The following is a 15,422-nucleotide window of genomic DNA, read 5'->3' on the forward strand; positions in this document are numbered from 1 at the left end:
TTACACATGGGTGAGCGACTTCACTTTCACTTTTCACTTTCATGCATTGGAGAAGGAAATGACAACCCACTCCAGTGTTCTTGCCTGGAGAGTCCCATGGACGGGGGAGCCTGGTGGGCTGCTGTCTATGGGGTCGCACAGAGTTGGACACGACTAAAGCGACTTAGCAGCAGCAGCAGCAGCAGCAGCAACCTCAAATTTGAGACACTGACTTCCTCAAGGTCATACAGTGGTAATGGTCCACATGTGCCTGGAACTGAGGTCTTCCTGACTCAAAAGGTTGGGGTCCTTTCCATTGCACCACAGTACAGACTAATTAGTGATGTGCCAGGCATTGCACCAAACCCTTTGCAAGGATTAACCTTTTATCTTAAATTGGGATTATCATTGCCATTTACAGAGAAGTAGAAATTAAGGATGGGGTGGGTATTAAATGACTTGTCAGAGATCACCCAGATTGAAGAGGCACAGCTAGGATTAGCTTGTAGTTCTCCATTCGTTCAGTAGCAGGTAAAATTCCTGCAGTAAAGACGCTGGCTGGTGACCGAGCTGGTTTATAAACATTGCTCGATTCAGGTAAACAGTTTCAGAGGAGGGGGAAAAAAAAGAAAAAAAATTATGTGCCGCGCCTGCGCGCTAGCCACGGAGGCGGGGAGGTCAACGCGAGGGCGAGTGTACGCGGATGCCAGAGAAGGCGTGTTTGCTTCCCAAACACCCACTTGTCCCCACGATGCATGTCTGTCCCAAGGTTGGCCCGTCCGACTTGAGTGGTGGCATCTCTTAACCAATCACCGCGGAACTCGGCCTGTTGCCAGGGTGAAGCGGCGCCCGCCTCTCCACCGGATGTGAATTTGTAGGTGGGTGGAACCGGAATTGACGCTTCAAGGGCTAGCTAAGCTCTGGGAGTGTTGATATTTTTGCAGTCAGTCCGGCTGACTTCGGCCAACTTAAAAGCCTGGAAGGGAGGCGACTTTAAACTTGTGCGTGGGCAAGCCACGCTATTCTGTCGCAGTGCCCGCGCCTGCGAGCCAGAGCCTCGGGGAAAGAAGAGCCGGACGGAACCAGTGAAGGGAAAGGCAAGGAACAAGGGTGCCGACTTTGACTGAAATCTGAGACGAAGGGCAGGGGAGGGCGACGTCCGCTTCTGATTGGCCCGTGGTCATCATCGAACACCCACGCAACCGCTTCGATTGGTTGGTGCTCGCAATTGTTGTGGCGGCGGCGAAGATTTTGCCCACGTACTTCCGAACAAGAGGCGGGGCTGTGCCCCGGCGCGCCTGCGCAACGTTCCAGGCCCCACCCGGTAGTTCAAGAACCTGCGAGGGGGCGGGGCGAAGAGGTGCTTGTTTTGGTTCTGTTTCCTTTGAAGCCGTAGGCCGGAACGAGCGTAGCAATAAAGTTGTTGGACTTGGAGAGGCTACGACAAGCTCGCCGCGGTGCCTTAATCTTGGACTTCACATCCGGGTTCTCCTGCCGCGTGACCCGCGTTCCGCCGACGGTTCGAGAACCGGTGCAGCGAGCTCTTTATCCGGGTCCCGGCGATCCCGTCGTCCTTCGCGCACCACTGTAGCCCCCCCCCCACCCCATCCGGGTCCTCTCCCAGCGTCCCCCGCGGCGGGTTTGCTGGGGGCTACTCGGCGGTGCCGCCATGACTATTCTCCCCAAAAAGAAGCCGCCGCCTCCCGACGGCGACCCCGCCAACGAGCCGCCGCCGCCCGGACCGCTGCCCCCGGCGCCTCGCCGCGGCGGGGGTGTAGGCGTGGGCGGCGGCGGCACGGGTGTGGGCGGCGGCGACCGCGACCGTGACTCGGGCGTCGTGGGGGCCCGTCCCCGGGCTTCGCCACCGCCTCAAGGCCCTCTTCCAGGGCCACCGGGTGCGCTTCACCGCTGGGCGCTGGCCGTGCCGCCCGGCGCCGTGGCGGGTCCTCGGCCACAGCAGGCCTCTCCACCTCCTTGCGGGGGCCCCGGAGGTCCCGGCGGCGGTCCTGGTGATGCGTTGGGTACAGCAGCGACGGGCGTGGGCGCGGCGGGTGTGGTGGTGGGCGTGGGCGGTGCCGTGGGTGTGGGCGGCTGCTGCTCAGGGCCGGGTCACAGCAAGCGGCGGCGTCAGGCCCCCGGGGTTGGTGCGGTTGGCGGGGGCAGTCCTGAGCGTGAGGAGGTCGGCGCAGGTTACAACAGTGAGGATGAATATGAAGCGGCTGCAGCGCGTATAGAGGCCATGGACCCCGCCACCGTCGAGCAGGTATGGGCATTGGGATGGGGGAGGTGAGTGAGTGTGGTGGACGGGATCCCTAGACTGGCTAGGAACCCAAGGAAGGCTGTTTGAGCCTGCTCCAAGGGGCCTATGTCTTTTCTCTTGAGTCTGGCACTCTTCCCTGGTGATGGGGTTGCGATATACTCTCCCCCCCCCGCCCCTCCCCCCCCAGGGATTTGGGATTAGAGGCCCCAGATAAGATGGAGGATTTAAAGATGGAGTCTGTGGTCTCTTCTAGGACCCATAGTTGATTGTGGGCCCTGGGGCCTCATCGTGTAGGGCCAGTAGGTAGGCACTCCCCAGGAGAGACAGGCAAGGAGAGTCTCGTGACTCTCCAAAGGACCTTGGTTTGTGTTTGGTGACTTGAAATTTCTTTTCCCCTGGAATGAGATTCTTAAGATTCCTCCTCCTGGGAATACAAGTAAGGTGGCTACCTCAGAGATACGAGTGTCCCCAGGATACCTAAATCCTTTTCAGGGGTCTGAGACACTATATAGGACAACCCTTTCTCCTCCTCAGGGGGATACAGCACAGGACCATGCAGCAGTGGAGTCTGAGACTCCCTTTTCTAGAAGTCAGGGACCACACACACACACACACACACACACACACTACACACACACACATATTCTCCTATGATCTCTTTCCACTTGAGTACTAGGATCAAAACCAACACCCTGGGACCAAAAACTCTACTAGGGTACATGAGATTCATCCCTTTCTAAGTGACAGGGGTCTGTGCTTTCTCTAAGGGATCTGAGACCTCCTTGGAGACAAGAGTCTGAATCTTTCTCTAGGAGCTTAAGCTTTTTTTAAGGGCTGGACACCCCTCCCCCAAGCTTGAACCTTTCTTCAAGAAAATGAGACTCACTGTTTTGTATACTGGAGCCTAGGATTCCCCCTGCTTATAGACTGGGCTTTTAGGTCTGAAGCCCTCTTCAGGAAATTGATATCCTCCTCAAAGGTCTCTAGGAGACTTTACTACTCAGGGACTGGTCTGAGTATTCTCTTTGGGCATCTGAGACCCACTGTGCCAAGGATTCTTGCGCTTTCCCTCAAGGATAAGAGATGCATACATACCTCACTAACTGGCATGTCTCTAGAGATGAGGTCCACGCTTCCCCCTCAAGGAACTTAAGGCACTCCTTGGGAGCAGGAGGTCTCCCAGGACCAGAATTGAGCCCTGAGACCTTTCCCTTGGGGCATGGATAGAGTCCTTCTGGAATAGGGTTCTGCATCTCCCATCTTGAGTTTGACTTTGCCTCGGGTTCATGAGAGACACCTCCCCCACCTTAGGACCTGATTAACTGAACCTACCCTGAAAGAACTGTCCCCTCACTTAAAACAGCATATGTGTACCCTAGTCTTAAGAGGCCTTTTGCGGTCATAAAATTTCCTGCCTTGGGGACTTGAGCCTAAGCCCACCTTCCACTTTGAACTGAATCCTTCTGGCTGCTCATTCCCCTTGGGGACATGGGTAAGATGGGATTCTGAGGGAAGCAGTCTGAATCTCCTCCCAGGGGTCTGAGCTTCCCCTCTGGGACAAGAGATCCTTTCCATTAGGGAGGGGCTTGAGCTCCCCTCTTCGGTATGAGGCTCTCCCTCCCTCCCCAACCAGACAATCCTTTCTCATCTGGGAGAAGGATATGATGTCACCACAGTGTAGCCTGAGGCCACCCCTTATTGGACAGAGGACCTGGATGCTTTTCACAATCATAAGAATTGCCTGTCTGAGCCAGCTCAGACTAGGAAGTCCCCCTTACTTTCTATGAGAAGGTTGTCAGGGACATGAGGACTGAGAAAGAACTCCTATTCTCAAGAACTAGGAGGATTCAGCTATGCTTCTAATTTTCTGGATCCGAGAAGTATTCTGAGTTTCGTGAATAGCTTTCAATAGCTTTTTTCTTCCAGAGGAAGGGAAGGGGTTTGGGACATCCCCACTGCAGGGGATTCTCCACCCACACTCTTTCCCCACTGGGCTCAGGTAAATCTTTCTATTCTTCACAGGGGCCAAGGCCTTGTCTTGAGCCCCTATCCTTGTTCCCTTTTCATCCATTACTACTTCTCCTGGCAGGATGAATCATCTGCCAGGGTCTGGACCAGGAGTTGTTTCTTCTCTCGCTGGTCGTGATAAAGTGTGCTTTTTCTTTTCCTTATTTTCCACAGAAATAAGGAGTTTCAGGGACAGAGAAAGTCATGTGCCACCATGGTGACTAGAAAGACACCTCCTTACATCCCCTTTGTCATCTCTTAGGCTAGGAGTTCTTCCCTTCTATTGTCCCCATAAGAACATGGAAGTAAAACTGTATGGTTGCATGATCCCTTCCCTTCCCAGTGACAGAGGGGAGGTTTCATGTTCTCCTCACTTTTTGGGACAAAAGGGCAAAGAAGATGCTTCTTGCCTCACCTAATTCAACTAGGGGATGAAAACGCGAGCGATTCTTCCTGCTGCCCTAGGCCTGAACCATCACTGGGGCCATTTGTGACCTAGAGGGCCATTTAGACCCTGGGGAAAGGGGAGAGTTGTTGAGAAGGAGTCCACATAGTGACTGTGGTCCTTGTTGTGACTACCCAGATTTCCTGTCTGACCTGGTGCTGTTACTGTATCTACTGCCTTTAGGAGCCCTTTTGACACCCCAGAGGTCCCAGTACTAGGAAGGTGGTGGTGTCAGGGATTTCCTTTCCTAGGTATGGCTGCCTGCCAGAGTCTCCCCTATGAAAAGAATGACTTGAGAGGGTCCTGAGCTTGAGGACCCCACAGAGCATTTTGAGAAGGGGGCCTGTGTGCTGAGATGTGGAAGAAGGTGGACCTGGCACTGTAGCCAAGCTGCCAGGTTTCCCATTCTGGCTCTGCTGGGGCTTTTCTGGATAAACCAGAATTGTTCTGCCTGTGCTTCCTGGGCCACAGTTTTCTCATTGGTCAGGTAAAAGCTGGTGGGGCATTGTTTAACTTTGGGATTTCAGGGAGCTCACACCAAAGCCCTTTGGGCCTGGAGGTGATAGGGTATGGTAGGTGTCTTTCAAGAAAGAACTGGGTTCCTCCCCTGCTCCTCTGTTCCCTCTCTGCCATCCAAGCTTGGTGGTCAGGACAAAGAGTCTGGTAAGTGTGAGGCTCAGGGTTGGCCTCAGTGATTTTTGTGGCCAGCTAGCTTGGGGGTTGTTAGGAGGCCTGTTGGATGGTGTGGAAGTAGGGTTGTGTGTAGAAAAAGTTTAGGCTTTGGACCTGACGGGTCTGACTTCAAATCCTAGGACTCCTGCTTAGCTGCCAGAAGTACATCCATGCCCAGGGTTATTGACTGATTATCTGACCTTGCCTACCTTGAACCTTGGCTGATTTTTCTTCTGCAGTTTCCCCAGGATCATCTGGGTTTTTCCTAGGAGCCTTTGCAACAACTTCATTTGGCACCTATGAACCTGCTGATTCCTCTGATCAGGAAGCAGAGTGGTATAGCAGCAAATGGCTGGACTTGGCCTGGGGGTCTGGGTTTGAGTCTTGTATCTTCTGCAGTTACTTTTTCTGGGTCTCAGTTTCTCCATCCATAAAATGGGTAGTGATGAGGAAAGATGTTGTACTCATTGTAATCTCTTTAATTCCCTGCTCCCTACTCCCCTCATCCATTGTGAAAGTTTTGAGTGGGGCTCCTTGGCTTATGGGGGTATGCTATGAAGTTTTAAGCACTTACCAGCTTCCCTCTGCCCAGCCAGTGCTGTAGGCCTTTGTGTGTGTGTGTTTAACAGCTTTATTGAGACATCATTCACACATCATGCAATTCACCAGTTTAAAGTGTACAATTCAGTGGCTTTTAGTGTATTCACAGAATTTTGCATCTGTCATCACAATCAGTCCCTTTTAGAACATTTTCTTCATCTCAGGAAGAAACCCTGCATCATCATCATCCCCTCTCCCTTCATCCCTTCTCAGCCTCTGGCAACCACTCATTTACTTTTGTCTTGATTGATTGGTCTTTTCTGTACATTGCATATAAATGGAATCATACACCATGCAGTCCTTTGTGACTTCATTTCTTTCACTTAACGTAATGTTTTCAGGGTTCATCCATGTTGTAGCATGCATCAGGACTTCATTTATTTTTGTTGAAGAATAATAGCATCTTCATTTTTAAAAAAATATTTTTTGACTGCACCCCGTCTTAGTTGTGTCATGTGGGATCTGGTTCCCTTGCCAGGGATTGAACGTGGGCCCCCTATATTGGGAGTGCAGTCTTAGCCATTGAACCACCAGGAAAGTCCCCTGCATCTTTGTTTTTTAATTATTCCCTCCCCCCTTCAGTGGCCTAGTAGTAGGTTTGGGGTCTTGCTCTTTTGTGATTCCTCTGCCCTGGAGAGCTTCTGTTAGTCCTTAAAGAGCAGTGTGTTGTCTGTATTTCTCACTGGATGGGTTGGTTATGTTTAGCCCGTGGAGCAGAGCCAGTGTTCTGGGTGTTTTGGGGGAGAGAGGGGTGGTCTTGGCACCAGACTTGCTGGGACAGAGCTGTGTAGTCCAGAATACTAAAAACCTCTTGGCTGTGGGCTCTTCCTAGACATCTGTCTGTCCATGAGCTACCACTGCTGCTGCCATCTCCTCCTGCCTCCTCGTTTCATTGGCAACTCATTCATCGATAGACAGGGTCAGCAGCTTCCCAGGCTAGGAGGGGGGCTTCCAGGCCCTTGCAGCTTTAATTCTAACCCTTTCCCTGGGCGTGGGATGCAGCTGAGGTGGATCCTATGGGGTGGGAGCCATGCCATGTTGCCTCACAGTTCACACCAGGGAGTGCTACAGGGGTGTTATATTTGTGTCCTGTGGCTGCTGTGACAAATTACCACAAACTTGGCAGTTTAAAACAGCAGAAATTTATTCTTTCTTTCTTCTGGAGGCCAAAATTTCAAAGTCAATTCCACTGGGTCAAAATCAAGGCATTGGCAGGGCCAAACTTCTTCCAGAGTCTCTAGGGGAGAATCCAGTCCTCTTCCAGCTTCTGGCGGCTGCTACCATTCCTTAGTTTCTGACTGCATCACTCTGACCTCTGCCTGGCTTCTCTGTGTATGGGCGGTCTCTCCTGGCTGTGTCAGATCCTCCTCTGCTGTCCTAAGGACACTTGAAATTGCATTGCATTTAGGTCCTACCCTACTCCAAGATAATCTCCCATCACAAGATGCTTAACCACATTTGCAAAGACCCTTTTTCCTTGTAATATTTACAGGTCCCAGGGATTAGGGCCTGATATTTTTGGGTGGTCGTTATTCAGGGATGTTCTTGTTTCCCTTCAGGGCAAGGAAGGGAACTCATTAAGTGCTGTCATACTGAAGTGAGTCGTGTCCGACTCTTTGCGACTCCATGGACTGTAGCCTACCAGGCTCCTCTGTCCGTGGGATTTTCCAGGCAGTAGTACTGGAGTGGATTGCCATTTCCTTCTCCAGAGGATCTTCCTGACCCAGGGATCGAACCTGGGTTTCCCGCGTTGTAGACAGATGCTTAACCCTCTGAGCCACTAGGGAAGTACTGAACAGTCTTGTAATATTTGAGTCTGCCCAGTATCCCTGTTATTGGGAGGCTTGTTAGCCCATTTTACAGATAGGAAAACTGGCTCAGAGCAGTTAATCACTGACTAATAATTGTTGGAGTTGGATTGGAACCTACGTCAGTTGGGTCCCACAGGCTGCTTCAACTTCTCTTGAACCTTTGAAGTAGTAGGTTACAGTTTTGTACCTCAGATGCCGTCGTGTCAGAGAGCTTTACCGAGCCCCATTTTGGAGGCTCAGAGATGTGGAGGGAGTCGCCCTCAGGTTCAGCAGTGGGCTTGCAAGATTCAAGGTCTGGACTTTTTAATTTTAATTTTTTATTATTTTGGCCATGCCATGCCTCATGAAGGATCTTAGTCCCCTGACAAGGGATTGAACCCATGTTCCCTGTAGAGTTTTAACCACTGGACCACCAGTGAAATCCCAGGGTCTGGACTTGACTTTCTTAGGCCAGGGCATTGATGTAGCTTATGGCTGGGCCTGCTCCCACCTCTTACTTCCGCCAACCCTTCCTTCTTGGGCCATTTTCCTAAACAGCATCCAAGTTGGCATCTTCTTTGGAGGCTCCTGTCTAGTTGGGGAAAGGAAAAGACTGTTTGGATCTCTTGGGATTCTAAGCTCTCTTTGAAGCCCAGGACCATGACCTCCCTGTTTTCTCCCCACAGCGGGAGAGAAGGGGTTTCAGCCAGAGCCTGCTCCAAAGGCTGCTGGTGCCAAAGGCAGTGGGTGACTAGTTGTCTGGCCTCCATATCCAGGCCCAGATGCCAGTCTGGCTGCCCCAGGACCAAAGCCTTGCTTGTGCGAGGGGAACACGCAGGCCTTCTCCACTTTTAAGGACAAATCAGGATTTTCCCAAATGGGCTGCCAGGTGTGTTTCCATGCTGTGATTCATGAAGCTTTTCTTGTTGCCTCTGCACTAGGCTTTGCTGATACCCGAATCCCAGTTCCTTTCTGCCTTTATAAAATGAAGATAATGCTTCCTGCCACCTGAGCTGTGGTGAGGACAGTTAAATGAGATTACCTTTTGCACCTGGCAGCTGGCATGGTAGGCATTTGGCTAATAGGAATTCATCTTTTTTTTCCTGGCTCTCCCCTGCTTACTTGCCTAGTCCTCTCCAGGACTTTAGCTCTACTGGACTTATTGTTGGGTCTCTGGCATCCCTGGAATTACAGAAGTGATTACTAAGCATTTCTGGAGGTCTTGATATTTTACTTCTTTACTCAGGTGGCACCTTCTCTCAGATGCCAGGCTTAATGACTGACCCAGGTCCCTTGCTCTGTTTCACAGTGACCCTGTGTTCACCTCTTTTAAAGCCCTGCTCACACTTGTGTGTGGACATTGCCTATTTCCCCACCCCCTAGTAGTTTATGAATTTATCATGGTTGAGACCAAATCTGATTCATTTTTCTGTCCTCATTGCCAGCCCAGGGTCTGACTTAGTAGCTGCCTGGTAAACCTTTGTTGGATGAATAGGTAGGAGCACCTCTCGTGCTCTTTGACCCCCTTTTCCCTGTCGATCTCTTCCCCCCCATATTTGAAGTCAGGAAGTTGCTATGTGCACTGCTTCTTTAGAACGTCTCCTGTCCAGTCTGGGATTGTAGTCCTAGTTGCAGCTTCTCTGCAGGTGCCATGGTATTGGAAGATGGCTGACCTGCAGGGCAGGGATAGGGGAACTGGCTGGAGCAGGCTAGTCCAGTGTGACAGCCTCTGGGGAAGGAGGGACGCCTGGACTGCTGGAATGTTGTACATAAACAAGAGTTTGTGCTGCCTGTGGAAGCCCATTAAGAGCTTCCAGGTGCCTTTGTCATCTCTGGAAAGCCAGCCACACCTTCCTGGGGTGTGGGCCTTGATGGTGGCGCTATAGGGTATTCGCTTGTCCCTTGTGCTTCATTTCCTGTCTAGCCACTCACCTAGGACTTTCTGAGGGCCTCTCAGATGTACGTCACCTGTGTGTGTGCTGGTCTTGTCCCTTCTCTTTCTGACCACCTCACCAGTGCATGGTATGTTGTTTAGAAAGCCTTTTCAGTTCCTGAAACTTCTCTAAGCCTCTTGACAGCTCTGTCAGGCAGCTCAGGTATCCCCCATTTGACAGGAAACTGAGGTTTGGAGAGTTCAGGTAGATTACCTAAACTCATGCAGCAAATGAGTGACAGAGCTGGGCTTGGACCCAGAGGTTTTATCTTCTAGACCTTATGCTTCCTACTTTGCCAGGAATTTATCTCATCTGAGATAGTTAAAAATGGCCTGCAAAGAGGTGATCCCCTCTGTCTGATCAGCAGTAGCCCAGATCCTATAAATCCCTGGGCTGGATGGTGTGCCCAAGGAGCAGCCTTGAGATTTCTGGCCCCTGGGCCTGATGCAGGCTCAGGCTGACTTCTTCTGGTGACCAGCAGATGGCGTGAGGAGGCTAAGAAAGGTCTGCTGCTTCTGCTTTGTTTAGTGTTGAGATGGAAAATGTTTTAAGTGACACGTGGACATTTTTTAATAGACTTTTTTTTTTGAGCAATTATAGGTTCATAGCAAAACTGAGCCGAAGGTACAGGGAGTTCCCATATACCTCCTGACCCCACACATGCAGAATTTCCTCCAGTATCAGTGTCCCCCACTAAGTGGTACATTTGTTATAGTCATTGGACCTACATGGACACGTCATAATCACCCAAAGTCCATAGTTTGCCTTAGAGTTTGCTCTTAGTGTTGTACATTTTCTATGGGTTTGGATAATTGTATAATGACATGTAACCACCATTAAAGTATGTAGCATAGTTTCACTGCCCTAAACATTCTATATGTTCCACCTATTCATTAAAACGTTCGCAAATACACATTGGTACAGGTTCACTTAACCCACACCTTTAGGGCGAGCTGTACTTTGGAATTTAGAAACATTTCAGAATTTTAAGAAAGTCACTTGGATATAAACTGTGTATTATGTAACACTTGCCATGGGGTCTGTAGCAGCACCTCAAAGTCAAACACTTGGATGTTTCTGCATGGAAATGTTTGAATATTTGCTTTTAAGTGGAATAGATGGGTTCTTGTCAGCTCAGGTCGGATTGTGATGCTAAATGAGTTAGGTAAAGACTTGCTTTTAAAAGCTTTTAGAATTTTGGATAACATTATATACCTCTTATAAATGAGATGGTGAAGTAGAATCACCTGTAATACCAACACTTTGGGATAATATTTTGTTGTGTTAAGTGTTCCCAACTTCGTGTGCATATGTGTTTGTATACATATATATATATATATGTTAAATGTCACAAGTGAGATTGTACTTAGCATATATTTTGCTTTATACAGTATATCTTGGAATTCTTTGGCTGTATGTGGGGCTCTGGATCTAGGCTCTTGCCAGTCTACTCCCTCCTCAATATCTCCCCTACCCTGAGTGACTAGAAGGTCCCCAGGTGAATCTCCTCTAGGTCAAGTCAGGTTCTCCCCCTAGGCGCTTGCTGGTTCTGGGCATCTGGCTGCCTAGGGGATAGGCCCAACATGGGATTCCCAGGATGGTCAGCAGGGGTTAGAATACAGATGAGGCCCCTCTGGGAGCAAGCCTTCTGCTTACACAGAGACTGATTCACTAGAAGGGTCTCCTACTCCACATGCATGGAGTGGTCTAGCAGGGCAGAGAACTGGACCTTGTCCGTTGTCCTCTCAGCCAATCATCTGGGTCCCTTAAGAGCTCAAGGACAGGGCCTTGGTGGTGAGGGTATGGGTCTTTCCTGTTGATGATCCCTACCTCTTCCCTCCAGCAGGAGCACTGGTTTGAAAAGGCCTTGCGAGACAAGAAGGGCTTCATCATCAAGCAGATGAAGGAGGATGGTGCCTGTCTCTTCCGGGCTGTAGGTGAGTCTTTGCCTTAGCCTTCAAGGGCCTAGGGCTGCCCCTGAACTATGTTGTACTTGTCAGGAGTAACTTGTGTGACAGGGTTGGGGGCAGAGTTAGCTGGTCTTTTAGCGACTCCTGGCCTCAGCCTAAGTTAGTAGTTGGCCTCTAGCCTTCGGTCATGAGGCAATATGGTGGTGTGAAAGTAATAATAACAGTAGTAATAAAGATGGAGAAAATAACATTATTTAGGGACAGATTGGAGAAGGAAATGGCAAACCACTCCAGTATTCTTGCCTGGAGAATCCCAGGGACAGAGGAGCCTGGTGGGCTGCTGTCTGTGGGGTCGCACAGAGTCAGACACGACTGAAGTGACTTAGCAGCAGCAGCCGCAGCGGGGACAAACTGCTCTGTCAGGTGCTAGAGGAAAACTTTTTAATTCTCCTCCAAGCTAGATAAGTGAAGAACCATTGCTTGCAGTTGTCAGATGAGAAAAGCAGCTCAGAAATAGAGAGTGACTTACCTAGGTTCAGAGAGTACATATTACAGTCAGGAGGCAGAGTCTAGGTTAGTTTAGTGTGAGGCCTGTGCTCTTAACTGCAGCACACAGCTGTCACCTTGGGATCACAGAACTTTTTTTTTAACTTACACAAAAGTAGAATAGTGAACCCTTTATGTACCCATCACTCATCTTCAAAATAATTGTTAACATATTGCCAACTTTATTTCATCACTACCCCACCCACTCTTTCACGCTCCTGAAACAAGACTATTTTTAAAACAGAATCCCAACATGGATCATCTCATTTGTAAATATTTCTGTATGTTTCTCTGACAAATAAGGACTCTTTCTTTTTTAACATAACAAAAATACCATTACATACATAACAAAATTAATAATTCCTTAATACCATCTGCTGTCCAATCTGAGCTAGATCTTTGAAGCTTCTCTGGCTCTGATCGGTGACTCAAAAAGCAATTTTGAAGTTCTATGCTAGTATCCAAGGGACAAGCTGAGAGTGTGATTCACTCCCTTTGGAGCTCTGCTGTCTCTCAAGGAAACATCCCCTCTGATAAGAGCCTTGACCTGAGAGTCGGAAGCCCTTTATTTCAGTACTCCCCCTGACTCATAACTTCCGTTTTCCCATGTTTGAAATGGTGTTGATTCTGCAGTTCTTAGTGGTGCCTCAGAGTCACAAATGTTTGAGTGGGTGATAGAAAGTTTGGTGGGGTGAGTGGTTGTCTCCCTATTTTACCAAGCAGAAGAGGTTCAGGCAGTGGACTTTGGTGGTCTGGGAAAATTCCAACTCCCTTATCCCTGTGGCTCAAGTCCATGTTCTCCCAGGGATGTTTCCTAGAGAAAGAAATAGGTTTGGGGGCATCTTGGACCAAAGGAATGCAAAGAAAGAATAGGTGGGGACCCATTAGATGTTAGGCCTGTGCCAAGACCTTAGTCTGAATGTGGGGTAGGCAAGGCTCCTGGTGGAGTGAGGGTCAGAGAATGCAGCTGGGCATCTGTGTCTTGGGTGTTATTTGAGGTGGGCCTTGGGCCTAGTTAAGACCAGGCTTGGCAGTAACCCATGTAAGAAACAAAATTTAAGTGTGTGTTCATCTGGCTGTTCTTCCCAAACACATTCTGACCCTTCCCCCTCATTGAGACCTTCTAGTAAGGGGCCTAAGCTTACAGGAAGAGCTGACCATGACAGGTTGAAGGCCTTTCCCTATCAGCACTATGGCTACACATTTCCTCTGACTGGGCTGCACTTGGCTTTTCTTTGTAAAACCTCAGAAGCCCCATGGCCTCTCCCTGAGAAGTACATGACCCCTGGGTCTCTAGGCCTCATGTGGAGGTTTCCCTGGGGCACAGTGCACAGGACATGTAACCCCAAAGGAGACTTTATCCTCACGCTTTCTGCTACCCCTCTGCTTCCAGCCTCACTGGGACAGGGGCAGGTGGTAGTTGCTCTAGGCTCTGGTGAGAAGGGTGACAATTTCTAACTTCCTGTCACACATTGAATAGTAGAAGGACCACATAACTGAGGGTTGGAGTTGGAATGAGGAGAGACAAAGAGACCACTCTTGTTCCTCGACCCTGACTGATTGCTGGGCATTCCACGTGGTACTTCACGTTCACCTGCAAAATTGGGATCCTTATCCCATGAAACCAGGTGAGAAGAGCCTCCCATTGAGGCTCGGGAAGGGGAAGTGATGTGCCCAGGGTAAGTAGTGGCAGAACTGGCATGGGAACCCAGATGTGTCCAAAGGACACATTCTTTCTGTTATCCTAGGAAAGCCCTAGCTTCTTAGGTCACTGCCTGGGTGACTGTGGCTGTAATCCCTGATGTCTAGGGCCTTGCTTCTTGCAGCAAACAGCCTGTGGCCCTCTACTCTTAGGAATCCTGAGTCAGGTGGGTTTTGCCTCTGAGATCTGGGTGTCCCCAGTGTGAACCAGTATCCCATGCTTGTGCACAGTTCTTTCGCCCACCACCTATTGGAGACTCGTGGGCATCAGCATAGGCTGGGGTGGAGTGAAAGTGGGAGCCTAGGTCCCAGAGGTATCCTGTGGTCCACCCTGCCCCTGCTGTGCTCAGATAACCTTCTCCTGGAAACGTGAGTCTGCATCTCTCTTCCCTCCCTCTCTGCATACAGCTTTGACTCAGCAAAAACCTCTGGCCCTGGCCTTGGCTTCTGTGGGCAGAGTGGTGGCCGTGTGTGTGGGTGTCTGCATGAGTTGTGGGGATGCAGCTGGGGCTGTGCATATTTCGGTGATGGGGCCCAGAAACAGCAAGGTCCACTGCTCAAGGCCTTTTGGTCTTGGAACATGGACCATCAGCATTGGAGGAATGGATCTTAGATCAATTTGTCGTTTTATAAATGGGAAACAGGCCTCAAGAGAAGGTCAGGGCCTTATTATCTAGGTCACACAGCCAGTATCAGACATTCGTGTTTGAGGTTGAAGCAGGCCAGAAGAAGAAGAATCCCATGGACCACCATGTACACCGGCTTCTGTTGACCTCTCTGCCCTGCCTCCTTCAGTTTTTCCATCTTTACGGCGGGAATTCTTGAGTAGAGGAGCAGGCATCTGAGAGACCAGGCTATTGAGAGGGCTGAGTTTTGCTGGCTCCCCAACTGAGGGTGGCAAGGGCATCTATCTACTTTTTGAATGTGACAGTTCCCTGTAGTTGTGGTTGTTGCGTGGGTATTTGGCTTCAAGGAACATCTTTTACTGACTGTGTGCATGCACATGTGCATTTCTGTGCTGGTGTCTCTGTATGCTCAGAGAAAGGACATAATAGGGTGTGGGGAGGGAATGTTCATGCTGACCTCTGTGGCCTTAGTGAGGGGTACAGGTCCTAATATATCTGTAATCTCTGACCACTTGCAGGCCTTTCCTAGGTTCCAGCTGATTCCTGCTTGTGTTGGTGGGGAAACTGAGACAGACAAGCCTGACCTAGGGAGTCAGGTGGCTAAGGTGACAGCCAGATTGGTGGTGGTAATGTCTCCTCGGCATCAGTGCTCAAAGTTACCAGTTATTCCTTGAAAGCCTGGCCTCTCTTTCAACCTCCCCAATGTGTGGCCTTGGGCCAGCTGTGCCACATTTCTGTACCTTAGTATCCCTCCTGTGTAAAGTAGGGTTTTTTAGAGTAAGGATGGAATGAGCTGGGATGTGAAAAGGCCTTGGCGGAACCAATTGTAGTAATGTACTGAAGATTTCTGAGCCCTCTTTGGGTTGGGGACAGAGGTGAGGGAGTGGGGGACCCCCTTCCAACTGGACTCTGGGAGGGGAGAGCAGGTGCACATTGCCCACAAGTGCAGTGT

At 50.0% G+C, this 15,422-nt stretch overlaps 1 protein-coding gene across 8 annotated transcripts in view; it reads left to right on the forward strand.

Annotated features, from left to right (window-relative positions):
* Nucleotides 1-645: 645 nt before the first annotated feature.
* OTUD5 (OTU deubiquitinase 5) overlaps nt 646-15,422 on the forward strand; it is a 28,228-nt gene continuing 13,451 nt past the window's right edge. For 2 of the 8 annotated variants that reach the window (XM_070290079.1, XM_070290080.1), the window contains exons 1-3: nt 885-2,000; nt 2,169-2,242; nt 11,534-11,624. In XM_070290079.1, the coding sequence (XP_070146180.1) occupies nt 1,649-2,000; nt 2,169-2,242; nt 11,534-11,624 (517 nt within the window). In that variant the 5' untranslated portion in view covers nt 885-1,648. Of the gene's footprint in view, nt 2,243-11,530; nt 11,625-15,422 lie in introns of all 8 variants that reach the window. The other 6 variants (XM_070290078.1, XM_070290077.1, XM_070290074.1 and 3 more) reach the window with 6 other exon arrangements.

The sequence above is a fragment of the Ovis canadensis genome, chromosome X (genome assembly GCF_042477335.2).
Source record: "Ovis canadensis isolate MfBH-ARS-UI-01 breed Bighorn chromosome X, ARS-UI_OviCan_v2, whole genome shotgun sequence".
Classification (NCBI taxonomy): domain Eukaryota; kingdom Metazoa; phylum Chordata; class Mammalia; order Artiodactyla; family Bovidae; genus Ovis; species Ovis canadensis.